The sequence below is a fragment of the Solanum lycopersicum genome, chromosome 11, assembly GCF_036512215.1.
Source record: "Solanum lycopersicum chromosome 11, SLM_r2.1".
In the NCBI taxonomy this organism is placed as follows: Eukaryota; Viridiplantae; Streptophyta; class Magnoliopsida; order Solanales; family Solanaceae; genus Solanum; species Solanum lycopersicum.
The window spans coordinates 33,377,749-33,401,168 of record NC_090810.1 but is presented as its reverse complement, the minus strand read 5'-3'; the positions used below and the strand labels follow the sequence as shown (position 1 = coordinate 33,401,168).

The 23,420-nt window shown below is 34.6% G+C and overlaps 1 protein-coding gene across 1 annotated transcript; it reads right to left on the bottom strand.

Annotated features, from left to right (window-relative positions):
* Nucleotides 1–210: 210 nt before the first annotated feature.
* Nucleotides 211–7,576, bottom strand: LOC138339370 (uncharacterized). Its single transcript, XM_069290964.1, has 4 exons — nucleotides 7,308–7,576; nucleotides 5,792–5,907; nucleotides 4,569–4,657; nucleotides 211–300 (listed from the first exon to the last, which is right to left on the bottom strand). The coding sequence occupies exons 1-4, from the start codon at nucleotides 7,574–7,576 to the stop codon at nucleotides 211–213; spliced, it is 564 nt and encodes a 187-aa protein (XP_069147065.1).
* Nucleotides 7,577–23,420: the final 15,844 nt, after the last annotated feature.

Here is a 23,420-nt window from a genome sequence, read left to right as displayed (position 1 = left end):
ATACCAAACACACCTTAGAAATGGACTATAAAGGAAGACTTTCATTGACTGAGATTTCATGTGAAAAATACCAACTATAAATTACACAAATTAATAGCTATTCGAAGGTGACAAAATTTTAAGATCAACCATGAAAAAAAACATTCTTCGTATAAATACATCCTTATTATCATGAAGGAAAAATATAATTGAATCAAAGCGATTATTGTTCTAAGAGCTCATAGGGCTATCTGGATTATTTAGAGAAGCTATAACACTTCCAATCCTCAACTTCAAAAGATTGCTCTCTTTTTCATCATCCTGGAAAAAGATAAATTAAATCAAAGTGAAAGTAGATATTAGGTATTATATTTAACTAATACTGTAACGATCCTTTAGGTTGTTTCGAGTGCTAAATCCTTGTGCTTCAAAAAATATTTTCCGACAGATTCTAAATGAATATTTTGGACCATTCATAACTACAATTTTTAGAATTAATGGGGTACTTTCAATAATTTATTTAATTGATGGTTAAAAAAAATAACATTTAAATTAATAGTGGGACACTTTTACTATTTTTATAATTAGTCTTATATAATAATTAGGAAGTAAATATTTTGATGGAAGAATAAGGGTTTCTAACGAGAAAATAATACGTGCGGAATCTATCGAAGAAGATCGATTTCTGGTAATTTCAATTCCTCTATTGCTTTAAATAAATTGTAATGGACAACAATTAGAATGTCACATGATTATTGGTGGGTGGGGGAGTAATGTATAGTCCTTGGAAGTGTTTGTTCTTTAAGCAGTAATGTGTGCTGCACATGATTCTTTTATATGTTGGAAAATTTTATAGTTAATTAAGAATATATGTCAGACGAATTGCACATGGTATGAAACTTAATCACAAGTATTGGGAGTATTAGATTTTGGGGTCTTCATCGTATTATATTTTGTTAGTTTTCCATAATGGAGGTTACTAGAGGTAGAACTTAACTCAAACTTTTAATTTTTTATATAGTTATTTTATTTTGATTTCAGGTTTAATATATTGAGTTAAATATTTAAATATTAGGTGTATTGTATTATTTGAATACCATTAAAGTTATAGTAATTCAAGGAATTAAGACTTACCCTTAGGTTTGACCTTTAAGAAATTGACTATACCATTAGGTAAGCTTTTTTCGTCTAGGATGGACATAGAGTAATTTGCGAGTTTATTGACCTGTTAACTTACAAAGTATGTATACACTTGATAGATTGGAAAAGTTTGGAGGCATTGAGGAAAGGGAATGTATTAAAGAAGTAGCTTCCTTGACTTAAATTCTTCGGTCAAGGCAGGTTATGGTTTATGCTTTTTGATAGTAAACTCTTAATAGTGATTGACATGCATTGAACGATATTGTGAAGTTTTCTATGTTTTTTATTGTGTGTTTTGTGATTGATATCAAATCCTGAGACATTGGAATTTATATTGTTTAACCCTCTTTATCGAAGTGATACCTTGATTAAAGAAGGATTGATGAAATATTATCGATGAATTGAAAGTGCTGATAATAAATGATAAATTACCGGTATTATTAGATAGGAGTGTCAAATTTCGACACAGTATTCTTGCATCGAAGTGTCACGTTCTGACACGACATTCTTTGATCGGAGTGTCACGTTCCCACATGGTATAATTGGATCATATTGTCATATTTCGACACGGTATAATTGGATCGGAGTGTCACGTTCCGACACGATATAATTAAATCGGAGTGTCACGTTCCGACACGATATAATTGGATCGGAGTGTCACGTTCCTATACGTCATTCTTGAATTGGAGTTTCACGTTCCGACACGGCATAATTGGATCGGAGTGTCACGTTCCTACACGATAATGTTAAAGGAATAACATATTAAATTAACGGAATGTACTCAATCTTAAAGAACTCAATTCCCCAAATGGTTTGGTTGGAGGCATGAGTCCTCATGGATGATCTTGATAATGTTGACTTATTATATACTTACTCGTTCATGTTATTTGTTGTTTATCACCTGTTAAGTTCTACAGTTGAGTTCATACTATTATTCATTGTATATTAGTTTCTATTTTGGGTTGGCTGATGATACCTACTCAGTATATGTTACTCCGTACTGAGCCCTACTTGTGTTTTTCTTTGTTTTCCTTTTATGGAGTGCAGCGAGTATACCAATGACTTCGAATTTCCATCAGATCTAGCAAGTCTCGGCATATCAGATTCAAGGATGAGTTATTCATTCAAGCTTGGGTTGGATTCACTCTGTCATTACCTAATGTCCTAATTTTCGAACACAAATTACTTTAGTTCATTTATTTTGGTGTCTTTGATACTCTTAGACATAGTAGTTGTAGATTATATGTCCTTTTTGTGATGACTTTCAAGTTTTGGAAAAATGATAGTCAATAAGTTTTGGAGCTTCCGCATTATTTTGTTATTCGTTGTTGAACTATTGGTATATGTTGGGATTTGGATTTCTTGGTTCGCCCACCTAGGAGGTTGAGTGTGAGTGACACTCACGACTCATTTTGGGTCGTGACAAATATTCCCTCTATCCCAATTTATATGAGTCACTTTCTGATTTAGTTCATTCAGAAAAGAATGACATATTGTTATATTTAATTACAATTTAACTTTAAAATGTTCATTTTATTTTTAATGAAATAATTATCAATCATATAAATATCTATCACATATTTTAAGACACAAATTTCAAAAAAATAAAATAAAAAGTCATTTCTATCTTAAATTTTTTGTCCAAACGAACTCAATAAAATGAGACGGAGGAAATATATATTATTGAACTTTTCACATAGTAAGAAATTTTATCATTTTAGAAGTAGGGCTTTAGAAATTTAGGAATCCATCAAATTTCTAATTAAGAAAATGTTGGGCAGTTATATTGCCAAAGAGCTTAATCTATGGTATTTATTTCCTTTTATTTCATAACTCTATGGTTCTTACTTTCAACATGACTTATTTAATATTAAAATATTAAACGTTATTTTTTATAGAGCCTACTTACTTTTAATTAATTATACAAAATTAACAAAAAAAACATTAATTTTTAAAAATTTGAGTCAAGTTAAAATCTTCAAACAATCAAATTTAAACTGAGGAAGTATATGATTAGACCTCAAATATATTTTTAAGAAAATAAGTGAATTTCTCATTTATTTATCTCTTGTTAAATATGTAAGAAAAATATATTTATCGAAAAAATCTACTATAAAATTAGAAAACAAAAATTGTTAGTGGAAAAAATAATGGAAGTAAAAAAGAAACAAAAAAAGTGGGTGAGGAAAAAAAATGTGTTACCTCAAAGAAAGTTGTGTTGAGAAGTGTCTCAGAGAAAACAATGATATTTGCACTAATTATTTTTCAAAATAATTTTGTTGTTAATTTACATTCTCTAATGATAATAATAATAATAATAATAATAATAATAATAATAATAATAATATTGATAATAATAATAATAATAATAATAATAATAATAATGATAATAATGATGATGATGATGATGATGATGATAATAATAAAAATAAAAATAATAATAATAATAATAATAATAATAATAATAATAATAATAATAATAATTATAACAATAACAACAACAACAACAACAATAACGACAACAACTACAACAACGATAATAATAATAATAATAATAATAAAAATAATAAAAATAATAATAATAATAATAATAATAATGATAATAATAATAATAACAATAACAATAATAATAATAATAATAATAATAACAATAATAAAAATAATAATAATAATAATAATAATAACAACAACAACAACAACAAAAACAACAACAACAACAACAACAACAACAACAACAATAATAATAATAATAATAATAATAATAATAATAATAATAATTTACTCAAGCATGAAGCCTGTCTTAATTATATACATATTAATGTATAGCAGTTCTAACATGGGTTTCAGGCTGCCCCTTTCTTCAACAATTAATGGGGACTTACAATACCACATGCTCGCTACCATTAACAGTGTATTATCAGACTGTACCACCACCTCGAAACCAAGTCAAAACTTGTGATAAAAGATTTAAGAACTATAATGAGAATTCATTATAACTTGACTAGATCCACATATTAAACAAGAACATCATACAGAAATTATGAAGCTAGCATAGATATGAAAATTATCTTAGCCGGCCATGGAGGCGGCAGACACGAAATAAAAGAAAATTAAAATACTTAAAAGAGAAATACCTTAATGACAAATCTTAAAGCAAAACTTCTTTTTATTACACACTTAGAATATTTTACAAGAGGGAGAGAGAGAGCAAACTAGAGAGGAAAAATAAAACTCAAAACTTGCACACTTAGCCTTATGAATGAGGCTTCTTATATAGAAAAATAAAAGTAAAATGGGTCCCTTATGTGGGCCCTAAATAGTGTTTTAAACAGTATATTGAACAGTAATATACTGTTTTTGATAAGAAGGAGTCAAATCTTATCCTTTCCTTTCAAAGTCTTCATTATTGTATTATCTTGTTCTTTAACTGATGCGAGAAAGTCTTCCACCTTTTGCACATGGCTCTCTGTTAATTCAATATCTTGGTCAACAGACTGTGCATCAGCAGTATCACTTTGTCCACTTCTCATTGAAGTGTCTGATTTATCAAATTCAGAAATATTTTGTAGCAAATTCTTTTTAATTTCTTCCAAATAGTCATTTATATTTCTTCATTGTTTCCATCTTGAATGGAAATTCTCCGAGCAATATGCTTGATTGAACTCCCAGTAGAAATGCCCTTTTGAGGAAAGTTATGATATGCCTTAATGGTATTGGTAATCAGATCCAATAACGCTTGTCCATATAATTGTCCAGTTGATGGGTCTTGTCTATTCAATTTTTCCCAAAAATTGATAAAATATTTGCGATATAAACAAGGAATGTTTTCGTTTGGGGTATAACCCACTTCTGGAATCCATTTATGGATCCATGGAATAGAAAACTCAATAAAGAAATACATCTGATCAATTTTTTCAATATTTGAGATATGATCTTGAAAAAATAAATTTGTTAAAAATGGAGAAACTTTTGCCCATTGTTTATATAAAATATTGAAGTTATAAGGTAAAATCTTTACTGTTGGGCCATGAATAGACCACCAGTTTATAAACTAATTGGGTAAATTTTTTGTAAAAACTTGAGCACAAACCTTTAAAAACCATGTCTTCTTAAGTTTATTATTATTAAAATAAAATATTTTTTGAAAAGCCTGGATATAATCCCAGTAAGTAAAATTCATGTTTATTTTATTAACAGAAACCTGTCTCTCCTGCATCGTGGAGATTCCTCAGTCTTCCGCAGATATAATCTGCTTAATAGTGATTTTGGAGAAGTTATAAACATTCTTATCATAATCAGAGATGAAATGTTGAAATTCTGCACTTCCGGTATGACTTAGAATAGATTCATAATAAGTTCGAGTCTTATAAGCCTCTCCAGGGAAGTATAATCCCTTTGTCAAGTACCTTTGGAGTATATTCCAAGGTTCATTGCTTCACTTAATATCAGAGTTCTCTAAAAGAAATATAATTTCTTTTGTTGCCATTTCTTTTGAAACTCTGACTAGGTCAGTTTCTTTAGCTAAAGAGGCATAGGTATTACCTTGCTCTTTTTTCTTCAAATATGCCTGAATTTGTTCATATAATGAACTATCTTTAGGAATATCCTTAAGATTTATAGAAGATGAAGTTGATGAAGAAGCTTCGCGGATCTTTGATTTTCTGAGTTTTACTTTCTAACTGTATAACAGGAAAGGAAGAGTCGTATGACGACCTTGTTTGTTGTGAAGAAGAGGATGATCTTCCTGTTCCGCGATTTCTTCCTCCACGACCACACACTTGTGACCATGGAGGAAGTCATTACCTCCCATGCTGCAAAGTTGGAACAAATTGATTAGTATGAATCCGAAAAATATCCGGAAATATACAGTACCCAGTCATTATCTGCAAGGAAAAGGTCAGAAAATGGTGACCCTTGTATAAAAAGTCTAAAACCAAGTCATCGATAATTATATCAAGAATTTTCTCTTTTAAATCTTCATTTAAAGGTAAAAATCTCAAAATTGTTATAAGAGTTTTATCACCAAGAAAATATTGATAAGTAGACATGCTTAACAAATAATTTAGGAAGACAAGAATTCTCTTGATAAAAAGTCAGTAAGTGAATTCTCACTTCCCTTTTTATACTGAATTTCAAAGTCGAATGGATCTAATTGTGTCTTCCACCTAGCAAACATTAACTTTGAAATATCATGTTTAAAATCTTTATCAAACATATATTTGACTGATTGAGCATCAGTTCTAATAATAAATTTTTGATTATATACATCATCCTGGAATTTTAAAATACATTTAACAATGCATAACATTTCATGAGCAACAGTCGCATATTTGCGCTGAGAGTCAGACCATTTGCCCGAATGAAATCTAATAAGCTATTCAATTTTATCATGGGGATTAACTTGCTTTAAAATTCAACCATAACCAATATTAGAAGCATTAGTCTAAACAATCTTAAACCAATTTGGATTTGCTAAAGTGAGACAAGACAAATATTTAACTCTTTGCTTGATAGATTTAACCAATTCAGTAAGTTAATCATTCCAAGGTAACTTTTTACCTTTCTTTAACCTGTCAGTTAAAGGAGCAAGATCTTTAGATAAATTTCTATAAAATGGAGAAATATAATTTAAACTGCCCAAAAATCTTTGCAACATAGTTTTATCAATAATTTCATTAGTAAATTTTGATGCAAAATCAATGGATCGCTGAATAGGAGTTATCTTTCATTGACAAATTTGGTGACCCAAAAATCTCACATCAGTCTGAAAAAGGCTCATTTTGGTTTTAGATATAACTAAACCATTTTGTAAAACAATATTTTTGAAAATATCAAGATGTTTAATATGAGATTCTAAAGTTTTAGAATAAACAAGAATATCATCTATATAAACAATTATAAAATCCATATAAGGGTTAAAAATATCATTTATAATTTTCTGAAATTCAGAAGGAGAAGTCTTCAATCCGAATGGCATAACGTTCCATTCGTATTGACCAAATGGAACATTAAACGCAGTTCTATAAGTATGATCCTTAAAAATTTAAATTTGCCATTAACCTGATTTTAAATCAAATTTGGAAAATATATTAGCATCATATACTCTAGAAAGAAAATCTTTCTTATTTGGAATCAGATATCTAATCCATTTTAAAACTTTGTTCAAAGGTTTATAATTTATTACAAACCTTGGAACACCTCTCTCTTGTTCTGCAGCGTTATTAACATAAAAAGCAGAAAAAGACCATGGAGATTTAAAGGGTTTTATAAGTCCCTTTTGTAATAAACTATCAATTTCCTTTTTACAAAAATCAACTAATTCAGCATTCATCTGACAGGGGCGAGATTTTGTAGGAATATCTGATTCAGAAAAAGAATCTTCATACGACAAGGTTACGATATTCTTTTTCCTGTCCCAAAAAGCATTTGGATGATCAGCACAAATATCAGTTGCCATTTTTCCAGAAATCAATTTAATTTTTTCTTGTACTTTAGGAGATTGTAAAGACTCTGAAATATTCAAACTATAAATTTCCATTTGTAAAGACTCAATATGTTTTTGTTTCAAATGAATTAAATAGTTAATATCTCTAGTAACTGGTTCAATTATGAACTCAAAATTAATGGTATTACCATTATAATTTGTTGTTAATCCTTTTGCATTTAATTTAGAAAAGAGATAAATAGCGTTAATAAAAGGAGTACCAAGTACAATTGGCGGATATAATTGATTTTTAACCAGAAAGAAAAAGTGAGGGATACAAACGTTACTCTGGCAAATACAAGTATTATACAATTTATATTTTATGTCTAAAGCATGATTAGAAGAAGATTTAACAATATGAGTAGTTGTAACGACCTGTTTAGTCGTTTGGAGCAATAGACTCCAATTCTGGAAAAACTGGCAGAAGCGACGGACCCCACGACGGACCGTCATGGGCACGACGGACGTCGCAGGGTCTCGTTTCAAAACACTTAGAAAATCTGAAATTGGGTACTGAAAATCGACTCTCTGAACTTCGTGACGGAATGGCAGGACGGACCGTCACATGCGTGACGGACCGTCATAGATTGTTCAGTGGAAATTGACTCTCTGACCCTTGCGACGACCTGCAGGACGGACCGTCGCAGGCATGACGACCCGTCACAGGTTGCGCAATCCCAGTCTGGGTCGGATTTCTTGATACGTTTTAAGGGACGTTTTTGACTATTCTTGCCTTAATTATAAAGTTAAAGGGTTAAGGATTATAAGTCTAATTACTTGGGGGTTAAAAGAGTTAACCTTAAGTTAATTAGTGGGGTATTATTGCCATCTTTTATTCTTAATTATATACTAATTAGGGTAAAAGAAAGAGGGTTTGAATAAAGAAAATAGAAAGAACAGGAGAGAGAGAGAGAATCGAACGAGAAGGGAGAAACAAAGCTTTGGGAAAATTCTTGCTTGATTCAATTCTTCGGTGGAGGTAGGTTATGGTTTTCATGCTATCCGTAGTAGACTCTCAATAACGAATGATATGTATTGGTAGTATTGTAAACCTGTCTATATGCTTAATTGTATGCTTGCATGAATATGATTATGTGATTGTGATAAAACAAGCATGATGAAAACTATTGAATCCCAAATCTTGAAAGAAACTTTAATATACATTATTAATGATGATGCCTTGGTATAGAAGAAGGCTTGATGAATTAAAGTAATGGGATTGATGATGCCTTGGTATAAAGAAGGCTTGATGAATTAAAGTAACTCACGTTCCGACACATAGAATTAGGGGATCGGAGTGTCGCGTACCGACACATAGTAGTAGGGGATCGGAGTGTCACGTACCGACATAAGAGGAGGAAAGATAATGAATCTTGAAAGATGATAATATACTCAACTTAATATACTTAATTCCCAAATGAGTATGGTATTGAGGCTTGAGCCCTCATGAATGAACTTGATGGTACTTACTGATGATTATAGTACTTGTTGTTGCTACATGTTGAGTTTTATAGTTGATTTATGATATTACTTGATATATACTGTTCTCTATTTTGAGTTGACCGATGATATCTACTCAGTACCCGTGGTTTGTACTGACCCCTACTTTTATGTTTTCTTCTTGTTATTTGTGGAGTGCAGAAAACGTTCCGTCATCTTCAAGTCAGCAGTGATTCTAGCCAGTCTTCGTCATACCGGATATTCAGGGTGAGCTAATGCTTCTAGCTTGGACTGGGTCTTCTTCTTCAAGTCTTGATGCCTTGAACTTCCGGCATGGACTAGCTTCTTATGTATTTTTAGCTAATAGATACTCTTAGTTTAGTAATTTAAAGGTAGATGTTCTTGTGATGATGACTTCCAGATTCTGGGGATAATGATAAGTTTTTGAGTTATAGAAGTTGATTATTTATTTTTACTTATGAGTTTAAGTCTTCCGCATTACTTTCTGTTTATATTATATTGAAATGTTAAGGTTTAGATTGGTTGGTTCGCTCACATAGGAGGGTAAGTGTGGGTGCCAGTCAACCCGGTTTGGGTCGTGACAAACTTGGTATCAGAGCCTTAGGTTCGTTGGTCTCATCACACAAGAACAGGTCTAGTAGAGTCTTAAGGAACGGTAGGGGGACGCCTTTACTTTTCCTTGAGAGGCTATAAGACTTTAGGAAAATTTCACTCTTTCATTCTTTCTTTTGTGCTACTACTTGAGTCCAATTGGTATCTAGGCGATACGAATTGGTATCTGACCATCTTCACTCTCTTTTGCAGATGGTTAGAACTAGAGCAACGACTACGCCAACACCAGCACCGGCGGGACAGGGTGCGTCTGAGCCAGCCACTGGGGCTGTAGCTCGAGGAAGAACAGCGGCAAGAGGCCGTGGTAGAGGTCGTGGGAGGACGTCCTCTAGGGGAAGAGGACGAGCACCGAGCCCATCTGGTACTAGGGCGGTGACTCCTCCACCGACTGAGGAAGTAGTAAGAGAGGGGGAGGATGGGGTGAATGAGCAAGTACAGAATGAGGAAATGCCACCCCAACCTACCCCAGAGATGATCAATCAGGTTCTGGCTTATCTTAGCGGGTTATCTGATCAGGGCCAGACACCCTCAGTGTTTTCTGCACCAGCACCTCAGGCTCCGGAGGTACAACATGTGGCTACTGTGGCTCCCCGCATGGATGTTCCATTAGAAATAAGCACATTTCCTCGTCTGACTACAGGGCCTGTAATGACAAGTGATCAGCATGAACTTTTCAGTAAGTTCTTGAAATTGAAACCTCCAGTCTTCAAGGGTGCTGAATCGGAGGATGCTTATGATTTTCTGGTTGACTGTCACGAGCTACTACACAAGATGGGTATAGTAGAACGGTTTGGTGTTGAGTTCGTGAGTTATCAGTTTCAAGGGAACGCCAAAATGTGGTGGCGATCCCATGTTGAGTGTCAACCGACAGAGGCACCACCTAAGACTTGGGCCTCATTCTCTAGCTTGTTTATGGAGAAGTATATCCCCCGGACTTTGAGGGATAGGAAAAGGGATGAGTTCTTGAGCCTAGAGCAAGGTAGGATGTCGGTTAATGCTTATGAGGCTAAGTTTCGTGCACTATCCAGATATGCCACTCAACTCTGTTTCAGTCCTCAAGAGCGGATTCGCCGGTTTGTGAAGGGGTTGAGGTCAGAATTGCGGATTTTGGCCTTACAGATAGCGGCAACGGCAAAATCCTTCCAAGAAGTGGTAGACTTTGTGATAGAAGTGGAAGGAGTGAAGCCAGACGACTTCACCACAACATCGACGTCAAAAAGGTTTCGAAAGGGAGGTGAGTTTAATGGTTCTTACACTAGAGGACAGGGTTTGGGAAGTTACTCATTCCGACCAATTCAGTCTCCACTACAGACTGTAGTTGGGGGACCACCTCAGACCGGTCAACACTTCTCCGAGGGGCCTATGCTTGACTCCAGAGAGTGTTATGGATGTGGGGAGATTGGACATATTAGGAAAAATTGTCTCAGACAAAGTTATAGACCCCCAATAGCTAGAGGTAGAGGTGGTCATGGTAGAGGCCGTTATTCTGGAGGATGTGGTGGTCGAGGTAATGGTGGTCACCAAAACGGCAGAGGTAATGGGCAAACTGGGGCCACTACATCACAACATGGTAGGGGCAACAGACAGACGAACGATAGGACCCATTGTTACGCTTTCCCTGGGCGGTCTGAAGTGGAGGCATCTGATGCTGTCATCACAGGTAATCTTTTGGTTTGTGATTGCATGGCTTCTGTATTATTTGATCCCGGATCCACATTTTCTTATGTATCTTCTGCATTTGCTAATGGTCTTAATTTACATTGTGAATTGCTTGACATGCCTATTCGTGTCTCTACTCCTGTGGGTGAGTCTGTGGTAGTTGAAAAGGTATATAGGTCTTGTTTGGTAAACTTTGTGGGGAGCAACACTTATGTAGATTTGGTTATCTTAGAAATGGATGATTTTGATGTGATTCTGGGTATGACTTGGCTTTCTCCGCAATTTTCAATCTTGGATTGTAATGCTAAAACGGTGACGTTAGCCAAGCTTGGGACAGACCCGTTAGTGTGGGAGGGTGACTACACTTCCAATCCAGTCCGCATCGTCTCCTTTCTTCGTGCTAAGAAAATGATTAGTAAAGGGTGTTTAGCTTTCTTGGCACATCTCAAGGATGACACTACCCAAGTACCTTCGATTGAGTCGGTTTCAGTGGTTCGTGAGTTTCTGGATGTGTTCCCTGCAGATCTTCCTGGTATGCCACCGGATAGGGATATTGACTTTTGTATCGATCTTGAACCGGGCACACGCCCCATTTCGATACCCCCTTATAGAATGGCTCCCGCGGAGTTAAGAGAGTTAAAGGCACAACTTCAAGAGTTATTGAACAAGGGCTTCATTAGACCAAGTGCATCCCCTTGGGGTGCTCCGGTTTTGTTTGTAAAGAAGAAGGATGGGAGTTTTCGGATGTGCATAGACTACAGACAACTGAATAAAGTAACTATTAAGAACAAGTATCCTCTTCCTCGCATTGATGACTTGTTCGATCAGTTACAAGGTGCTTGTGTCTTCTCTAAGATTGACTTGAGATCCGGTTATCATCAATTGAAAATACGAGCAACGGATGTGCCAAAGACTGCTTTTCGAACGAGGTATGGGCATTACGAATTTGTGGTGATGTCTTTTGGTCTTACGAATGCCCCTGCTGCGTTCATGAGCTTGATGAATGGTATTTTTAAGCCATATTTGGACCTCTTCGTGATCGTATTTATTGATGATATATTGGTATACTCAAAGAGAAAGAAGGAACATGAAGAACATTTGAGAATGGTATTGGAAATGTTGAGGGAGAAAAAGCTTTATGCCAAGTTCTCTAAGTGTGAGTTTTGGCTAGATGCAGTGTCCTTCTTGGGGCACGTGGTTTCTAAGGAAGGAGTGATGGTGGATCCTTCTAAGATTGAAACAGTGAAGAATTGGGTAAGATCCACTAATGTGTCAGAAATAAGGAGCTTTGTTGGGTTAGCTAGCTACTACCGCCGATTTGTCAAGGGATTCTCTTCTATTGCTTCCCAATTGACGAACTTGCCTAAGCAGAATGTTCCATTTGTATGGTCGGACGAATGTGAGGAAAGCTTTCAGAAGCTCAAGACTTTGTTAACTACCGCACCTATCCTTACCTTGCAAGTAGAGGGTAAGAACTTCATTGTTTATTGTGATGCATCCTATTCTGGTTTGGGTGCAGTACTAATGCAAGAGAAGAGTGTGATTGCTTATGATTCAAGACAATTAAAAGTGCATGAACGTAACTATCCCACTCATGATTTGGAATTGGCCGCGGTAGTGTTTGCATTAAAGCAATGGAGACACTATTTATATGGGGTTAAGTGTGAGATCTATACGGATCATCGTAGCCTGCAGTATGTCTTTACTCAGAAAGATTTGAACTTAAGACAGAGGAGATGGATGGAGTTACTAAAGGACTACGGTATCACTATCTTGTATCATCCGGGGAAGGCGAATGTTGTAGAGGATGCTTTAAGTAGGAAGGCGGGAAGCATGGGAAGTCTAGCTCACTTGCAAGCTTCTAGACGCCCATTGGCTAGAGAGGTTCAGACTCTAGCTAATGACTTGATGAGATTAGAAGTAAATGAGAAGGGAGGATTGTTGGCTTCTGTGGAGGCAAGATCTTCCTTTCTTGACAAGATTAAGGGAAGACAGTTCGATGATGAGAAACTGCGCAGAATCCAAGATAAGGTGTTGCGAGGAGAGGCTAAGGAAGCACAAATCGATGAGGAAGGTGTTTCGAGAATCAAGGGAAGGGTATGTGTACCCCGATTTGATGATTTGATCAACACTATTCTGACAGAGGCTCATAGTTCAAAGTATTCGATACATCCGGGTGCAACCAAGATGTACCGTGACCTAAAGCAACACTTTTGGTGGAGTAGAATGAAGCGTGATATTGTTGATTTTATTGCCAGATGTCCAAACTGTCAACAAGTAAAGTATGAACACCAGAGGCCCGGAGGAACCCTTCAGAGAATGCCCATTCCGGAATGGAAGTGGGAAAGAATTGCAATGGACTTTGTGGTTGGTCTTCCCAAGACATTGGGAAAGTTTGATTCTATTTGGGTAATTGTTGATAGGTTAACTAAGTCTGCTCACTTCATTCCGGTCAAGGTGACTTACAATGCAGAGAAGTTAGCCAAACTTTACATCTCGGAAGTGGTGCGATTGCATGGGGTTCCACTATCCATCATATCAAATAGAGGTACGCAGTTTACTTCTAAGTTTTGGAAAACATTGCATGCGGAATTGGGTACTAGGTTGGACCTTAGTACTGCGTTCCATCCTCAGACCGATGGTCAGTCTGAGAGAACGATTCAAGTGTTGGAAGATATGCTTCGTGCATGTGTGATAGAGTTTGGTGGCCATTGGGATAGCTTCTTACCCTTAGCGGAGTTTTCATACAATAATAGCTATCACTCAAGTATTGATATGGCTCCATTTGAAGCATTGTATGGTAGGAGATGTAGGTCTCTCATTGGTTGGTTTGATGCATTTGAGGTTAGGCCTTGGGGTACTGACCTTTTGAGGGATTCGATAGAGAAAGTGAAGTCTATTCAAGAAAAGCTTCTAGCGGCGCAAAGTAGACAAAAAGAATATGCAGATCGAAAGGTTAGAGACTTAGAGTTCATGGAGGGTGAACAAGTCTTGTTGAAAGTTTCACCAATGAAAGGGGTGATGCGGTTTGGTAAAAGGGGTAAACTAAGTCCAAGGTACATTGGACCATTTGAAGTACTTAAGCGAGTAGGAGAGGTGGCTTATGAGTTAGCCTTGCCTCCAGGGCTGTCCGGAGTGCATCCGGTATTCCATGTGTCTATGTTGAAAAGATATCATGGGGATGGAAATTACATTATCCGTTGGGATTCAGTTTTGCTTGATGAGAACTTGTCTTATGAGGAGGAGCCTGTTGCTATCTTAGATAGAGAAGTTCGCATGTTGAGGTCAAGAGAGATTGCATCCATCAAGGTGCAATGGAAGAATCGACCGGTTGAAGAAGCCACTTGGGAGAAGGAGGCAGATATGCAAGAAAGATACCCACATCTGTTTACAGATTCAGGTACTCCTTTTCTCCCTTGTTTTCCTTCTTGTGATCGTTCGGGGACGAACGATGGGTAAATTGGTATCTATTGTAACGACCTGTTTAGTCGTTTTGAGCAACAGACTCCAATTCTGGAAAAACTGGCAGAAGCGACGGACCGTCATGGGCACGACGGACCGTCGTAGGGTCTCGTTTCAAAACACTTAGAAAATCTGAAATTGGGTACTGAAAATTGACTCTCTGAACTTCATGACGGAATGGCAGGACGGACCGTCACATGCGTGACGGACCGTCATAGATTGTTCAGTGGAAATTGACTCTCTGACCCTTGCGACGACCTGCAGGACGGACCGTCGTAGGCACGACGGCCCGTCATAGGATGCGCAATCCCAGTCTGGGTCGGATTTCTTGATACGTTTTAAGGGACGTTTTTGACTATTCTTGCCTTAATTATAAAGTTAGAGGGTTAAGGATTATAAGACTAATTACTTGGGGGTTAAAAGAGTTAACCTTAAGTTAATTAGTGGGGTATTATTGCCATCTTTTATTCTTAATTATATACTAATTAGGGTAAAAGAAAGAGGGTTTGAATAAAGAAAATAGAAAGAACAGGAGAGAGAGAGAGAATCGAACGAGAAGGGAGAAACAAAGCTTTGAGAAAATTCTTGCTTGATTCAATTCTTCGGTGGAGGTAGGTTATGGTTTTCATGCTATTCGTAGTAGACTCTCAATAACGAATGATATGTATTGGTAGTATTGTAAACCTGTCTATATGCTTAATTGTATGCTTGCATGAATATGATTATGTGATTGTGATAAAACAAGCATGATGAAAACTATTGAATCCCAAATCTTGAAAGAAACTTTAATATACATTATTAATGATGATGCCTTGGTATAGAAGAAGGCTTGATGAATTAAAGTAATGGGATTGATGATGCCTTGGTATAAAGAAGGCTTGATGAATTAAAGTAATGGGATTGAGGATGCCTTGGTATAGAGAAGGCTTGATGAATTTATAGAATGATATTAGTGGATCGGAGTGTCACGTTCCGACACATAGAATTAGGGGATCGGAGTGTCACGTACCGACACATGTAGGGGATCGGAGTGTCACGTTCCGACACATAGAATTAGGGGATCGGAGTGTCACGTACTGACACATGTAGGGGATAGGAGTGTCACGTTCCGACACATGTAGGGGATCGGAGTGTCACGTACCGACATATGTAAGGGATCGGAGTGTCACGTTCCGACACATGTAGGGGATCGGATTGTCACGTACCGACACATGTAGGGGATCAGAGTGTCACGTTCCGACACATAGAATTAGGGGATCGGAGTGTCACGTACCGACACATAGTAGTAGGGGATCGGAGTGTCACGTACCGACACAAGAGGAGGAAAGATAATGAATCTTGAAAGATGATAATATACTCAACTTAATATACTTAATTCCCAAATGAGTATGGTATTGAGGCTTGAGCCCTCATGGATGAACTTGATGGTACTTACTGATGATTATAGTACTTGTTGTTGCTACATGTTGAGTTTTATAGTTGATTTATGATATTACTTGATATATATTGTTCTCTATTTTGAGTTGACCGATGATATCTACTCAGTACCCGTGGTTTGTACTGACCCCTACTTTTATGTTTTCTTCTTGTTATTTGTGGAGTGCAGCAAACGTTCCGTCATCTTCAACTCAGCAGTGATTCTAGCCAGTCTTCTTCACACCGGATATTCAGGGTGAGCTAATGCTTCTAGCTTGGACTGGGTCTTCTTCTTCAAGTCTTGATGCCTTGAACTTCCGGCATGGACTAGCTTCTTATGTATTTTTAGCTAATAAATACTCTTAGTTTAGTAATTTAAAGGTAGATGTTCTTGTGATGATGACTTCCAGATTCTGGGGATAATGATAAGATTTTGAGTTATAGAAGTTGATTATTTATTTTTACTTATGAGTTTAAGTCTTCCGCATTACTTTCTATTTATATTATATTGAAATGTTAAGGTTTTGATTGGTTGGTTCGCTCACATAGGAGGGTAAGTGTGGGTGCCTGTCGCAACCCGGTTTGGGTCGTGACAGTAGTTTTTTTAAAAAATCTTGAAGGAATTAATGCTTCTTGAATACAACTAACATCAGCGCCACTATCAATCATAGCAATATTTGTAATTTTAAATTCATTATTAATCAGAATGGTGAAATTTATATACCAACGATGAGCAGTAACAATTTGCATCTTTCCTAGAAATTTAGGACTAAGAGATTCATTGATCTCTTCATCTATAACAGCTTTACCTTTATCAGAAACATGAATATCTCTATCATTTTCTAATTGAGAAATACGATGATTATTAATCAACTGATTTTGTTTCAAAGATTTAATCTCCTTTTTAAGGTTTTCGACCTCATGTTTTAAATCATCAAGAGAAGAATCTCTTACAACATTTGGTCCTTTCTTTTCAAGTCTAGAAAAAACTTCTTGTAAAGAATAAGGACTAGCATTGTAATTGAAGTTTCAAAATTTTTATCTTCATTCTTCTTTGGTTTTTCAATAAATTTTGAAGAAGAGGTTTTTGAAAAAGCCATTTCTAAAATCTTGTTTCTAAGATTTTCATTAGAAACATATTTTAAAAGTTCAATAACATTTTCGGAAGAAATCATTTTAAAAGTTAATTCTTCAAAACTTTGTTGCAATTTATCTAAATAAGAATCTTCCATCTGAGATTGCAATTTATAAAATTCATCTTACCCACAAGAACAATTATCACCTGGACAATTAGCACATTTATTAGTAGCATTATCAACATTATTATCAGTACTATAACCTGAAGAATTACCAGAAAAATTGGAATCTCAATCAGATTCATAAAGTAACTCATAGAGTTTATCTTGAGTTGGTTCAACCAACTCTAAAGCTTTAAACTTATCAGCCTTACAATTTGTTGCAAGATGACCAAAACGTCCAACCTTATAACATTTAATGTTTTTCAAATCTCTTTTGGAGAAATTTTTGGCAAACCTTGTTGCCTTCCTATGAGCTTTCTTCTCTTCTTTCTTTTCTTTGTATCGTTTTGAACGATGCCTTCTTTTATGGTGTCTTTCTTTAGTTTGAACTGTCTTTGGTTTAGAACTAGACGGTCCTTCTATTCCAAACTGTGTACAAAAATCTCTCAATTGAGACCTTTCAGACATTTGAGTCCTTTTTATTTGTTGAGCCAGCTTAAGCTTATTACAAAGATTTAATCCTTCTTGGGTACAAATTCCTATTAACTTTCCATAAGTTAATGTATCATAAGGGATTTCTGGTCTATCTCCTCTCAAGACCTTTTTAACTCTTTCAGAAAATATAGAAGGAAGACCATCAATAAATCTATTCTTCCAATAACATGATTTACTTTCAGGTAGATCCATAAATCTACTCAAGCAAGTACCCTTATACCATCGAAAATATCCCAAATGGTTACATTTAAGTTCATTAAGTAAAGTTCAAATAGTCTAATTTTGGTTGGAAAATCTTCCATTAAAATGTTCCAAAATAGTAAGAACAAGCGTTTAAACTGCATCTTCAACCTTTTGAGTTGTAATTTTTTCTACTGGCTTTCCATCTTCACCAGTAACTAGTTGTCTTTTAACTTCTTCTTTGTATGCATTTGTTTTTGAATACTTTTCCTCAGATGATAAGAAATTATCCCACCATCCTCTGAGCTGACCTGTAAATCCTGCTATAACCATTTTACATATAGCATGATCACTATTCTGATTCGTATGACGACAAATTGAAGAGTACATCAACATCTGATGTACCATAATGGAAACATGCCTTTCAGTCAAGGCATCTAAATTCCATTCATACACCTCATTACCACTGTAAGATGTGTTTGTTTGATTCCAAACTCTTTCTTCAGGTAACACATCTTGGGGAGTAGGACGAGGATAATGATAAGTCATCATTGAAGGGAGGGTTGCATAACCCCCTTTTCCTATAATTCTTTGCTTTTTATTATAACCAGCTTTAAAACTTCGGGCATTTACTTCCGAAACATCCTGCTTCGGATCTTGAATACCAAGGAGTTGATTTTCAATCTTAGCAATATTTGATTCAGAAAAATCATTTGTAATAGGTTTTGAACCCAAACCCGACAATTTTTTATCAATAATATTTTCTAAATCATAAAAAGATTTAACTTTGAAATCAGCAGTATCAATAGGACACTGAATATGAGTAGGAACACTTAAAGAAATTTTTGAAGTTGAAGGCTTATCTTCTGTTGGACGTTTTTGAAATTCCTTTACCAAAATAATTAATTCATCAAGTTTTTTATCTAAATAACTAATTTGTTCTCCAAGAACTTTAACATATAAACTCAAATAATTATTTTGAGACATAAGATTATTAATCTCATGAATAGTAATCTGGGCAACATCTTTTTGAATAAACTTTTGAAAAGCTGAAAAAGTTAACCCAGTATTATTTGGCAAAATAAAAGGAGCTTGAGGAGGATAGATGGCTTTAGTAATAGTGTCATCACTTTATTTAAAAGTTCTTTCAATAACTTTAATATTCAAAGGTAAATATGTAGGTATAAACCACGGAACAAAATAAATAATTTTGTTATGCAAAGCACAAGTTTCATAAAACTCTTGAGAAATATTATTTAAATCGTCTTGACTATAAGTTTTAAAAAACCAAGTTCTAAACTGGTTCCATTTTTATGATAAAATTCTCTTTGAATATGTTTTCTAACCAGGGATCCTGGACTGAAATCCAATTGTCGACTTATCATCATCAAATTTCGTTGAGATCTGTTGATTTATCAACGTTGAAATCTATTTCTGATTGAGTTGGATCCAAATCTGACAACTTATCTATTGCTTGAACAATATTTATTTTAGGGTCTATCTTTACCCTTTCAACCAATCCTTCACTCATAGTATCACTTAAAGTGTGAAGAGATAAAGGTGTTCGCCTTGCTGATCCATAACTAGGACCTTTATGTTTATAGGAGAGATATGTTGAATGTCAGGTAACCTTCTATAACCAGAGAAAGATCTCCTATTATAAACAAGAGAATTATCAGTAAACTAAATGCAAACCTTACAATTTGGATTCTGAGTAATATGAGAATAGTCACTATTAGTGACTTCTTCAGCAACCACTCTTTGAGACACAACATCATTTAAAATCCATTTATCAGGAAAATTAATTTCATCCCATTTAATAGGTCTTTTGGTAGTAATTTTAGATTTAGTAAAATTAGTTTCTACCAGAATTGTTTCATTACACGAATCATATAATTTACATCTAGGGTTTAAAGTAGTTAACACTTTATAATAAATTCTATAAGATAAGCAAATAAGCTCAGATCCAATAGCATAATTATAACCATGAGTCTTAATATTTAAAGTTAATGCATCAAGAATATTTCCATCAGATAAAGATAATTGAAAATTGGGTTGCGTATTGAAATAATCTGGTCCATAACCAACAGTAGATTTAATCGAACCTATAAGAGATTGTCGGAAATTTAAATTTCTAGCATCTCGAAGAGCTGCTAAAAATGTTTCAGGTAACCCTTTAAAAGTTAAAGTTTTAAAAGCAATCTGCATCATATCAATATGCATCCAATTATAACTAGATTTATAAATATCAATATCTCTTTTGTTCAATAGTTGAACAACCTGTTCATCAAAATTAAGAGCTAAAGATTGCTCAGTAGTTTTAAACACCTGCTTAGTAGACAATTTATCAAACCAACCATAATCATAAATTAATCTTGTATCCACTTTAGTGATAGTCCATTTGTTTAACAAATCAAGGTTTTGAGGTATATCTACCTCTTCTAATCTAGTACTTTTAATATTATTTTCACTAAAATTCATAAATTTGATAAAATTTCATATCCATGCTTTGCTTACATTAGATCTGTTACATGTTCTTATAGAGTATCTGGCTCTGATACCATTTCAGGATCTACAAGGCCGGCGGTAGTCCACTCAACCATCTAGATCTATCTTTGCATATGACCAAGTTACCATTTCAGGATCTACAAGGCTGGCGGTAGTCCGCTTGGCCATCTAGATCTATATTTGCATATGACCAAGTTATACTTGAAACGTATTATAGTTTATAAAAATTTTATCATATGTTTCAGTTGTATGGTAAACTTTTACTCAAGCATCAGACCTGTCTTAATAATATACATATTAATGTATAGCAGTTCTAACATGGATTTTAGGCAGCCCCTTTCTTCAACAATTAACAGGGACCATTTCAAGATCTACAAGGCTGGCGGTAGTCCGCTCGGTCATCTAGATCTATCTTTGCATATGACCAAGTTATACTTGAAACGTATTATAGTTTATAAAAATTTTATCCTAAGTTTCGGTTGTATGGTAAACTTTTACTCAAGCATGACCTTTCTTAATAATATACATATTAATGTATATCAGTTCTAACATGGGTTTCAGGCTGCCCCATTCTTCAACAATTAACGGGGACTTCCAATACCACATGCTCACTACCATTAACAGTGTATTATCAGTACAATAACCTGAAGAATTACCAGAAGAATTAGAATCTGAATCAGATTCATAAAGTAACTCATAGAGTTTATCTTGAGTTGGTTCATCCAACTCCAAAGCTTTTAACTTATCAGCCTTACAATTTGTTGCAAGATGACCAAAACGTCCACACTTATAACATTTAATGTTTTTCAAATCTCTTTTGGAGAAATTTCTTTCAAACCTTGTTGCCTTCCTATGAGCTTTCTTCTCTTCTTTCTTTTCGTTGTATCATTTTGAACGATGCCTTCTTTTATGGTGTCTTTCTTTTGTTTGACCTGTCTTTGGTTTAGAACCAGACGGTCCTTCTATTCTAAATTGTGTACAAAAATCTCACAATTGAGACCTTTCAAACATTTGAGTCCTTTTTATTTGTTGAGCCAGCTTAAACTCATTACAAAGATTTAATCCTTCTTGGGTACAAATCCCTATTAACTTTCCATAAGTTAATGTATCATAAGGGATTTCTGGTCTATCTCCTCTCAAGACCCTTTTAACTCTTTCAGAAAATAATGAAGCAAGACCATAATAAATCTATTCTTCCAATATCTTGATTTACTTTCAGGTAGATCCATAACTCTACTCATGAAAATATCCTTATACCATCAAAAATATCCCAAATGGTTTCATTTAAGTCCATTTAATAACGTTCAAATAGTCTCATTTTGGTTGGAAAATCTTCCCTTAAAATGTTCAAAAATAGTAAGAACAAGCGTATAAACTGCATCTTCAACCTTTTGAGTTGTAATCTTTTCTACTGGTTTTCCATTTTCACCAGTAACTAGTTCTCTTTTAACTTCTTCTTTGTATGCATTTGTTATAGCATACTTTTCCTCAGGTGTTAAGAAATTATCCCACCATCCTCTGAGTTGACCTGTAAATCCTGCAAGAATCATTTTACATATAGCATGATCAGTATTCTGATTCGTATGAAGGCAAATTGATGAGTACATCAACATTCGATGTACTATAATTGAAACTTGTCTTTCAATCAAGGCATCCAAATTCCATTCATATACCTCATTACCACTATAAGATGTATTAGTTTGATTCCAATCTCTTTCTACAACTAACACATCTTGGGGAGTAGGACGAGGATAATAATAAGTCATCATTGAAGGGAGATTTGCATAACCCCCTTTTCCTATAATCTTTGCTTTTGATTATAACCTGCTTTAAATCTTCAGGCATTTACTTCCGAAACATCCTGATTCGGATCTTGAATACCAAGGAATTGATTTTCAATCTTAGCGATATTTGATTCAGAAAAATCATTTGTAATCGGTTTCGAACTCAAACCGGACAATTTTTATCAAGAATTTTTCTAAATCATGAAAAGATTTAACTTTAAAATAAGCAGTATCAATAGGACGTTTAATATGAGACTTAAAGAAATTTTTGAAGTTGAAGGTTTATCTTCTTTTGGACATTTTTGAAATTCCTTTACCAAAATAATTAATTCATTTAATTTTTTATCTAAAGAACTGATATGTTCTCCAACAACTTTAACATATAAACTCAAATAATTATTTTGAGAAATAAGATTATTAATCTCATGAATAGTAATCTGGGCAACATCTGTTTGAATAAACTTTTGAGAAGCTGAAAAGTTAACCAAGTATTATTTGATAAAATAAAAGGAGCTTGAGGAGGATAGATGACTTTATTAATAGTGCCATCACTTCCTTTAAAAGTTCTTTCTTTAACTTTGATATATAAAGGTAAATAAGTAGTTATAAACCATGGAACAAAATAAATAATTTTTGTATTCAATGATCAAGTTTCATAAAACTCTTGAGAAATATTATTTAAATTGTCTTGATTATACATTTCAAAAAACCAAGTTCTGAACTGGTTACATTTTATATGATAAAATTCTTTTTGGATATGTTTTCGAACCAGGGATCCTGGACTGAAATCTAATTGTTAACTTATCATCATCAAATTTCGTTGAGATCTTTTGATTTATCAATGTTAAAATCCATTTCTGAATAAGTTGGATCCAAATCTGACAACTTATCTGTTGCTTGAATAATATTTGTTTTAGGGTCTATCCTTACCCTTTCAATCAATCCTTCACTCATAGTATCACTTAAAGTGTGAAGAGACGAAGGTCTTCGCCTTGCTGATCC

Bases quoted from the DNA above. Each gene is read 5' to 3' on its own strand.
- LOC138339370 (XM_069290964.1), bottom strand. From the start codon at position 7,576: ATGGCAACTGATATTTGTGCTGATCATCCAAATGCTTTTTGGGACAGG. The intron at 5,908-7,307 runs GTTTGTAATAAA...ATGACTTCCTCC, and splicing joins CAAGAGAGAGGTGTTCCAAG to ATGGTCACAAGTGTGTGGTC. The intron at 4,658-5,791 runs GTAAAACTCAGA...TTGATAAATCAG, and splicing joins TCCTGTTATACAGTTAGAAA to ACACTTCAATGAGAAGTGGA.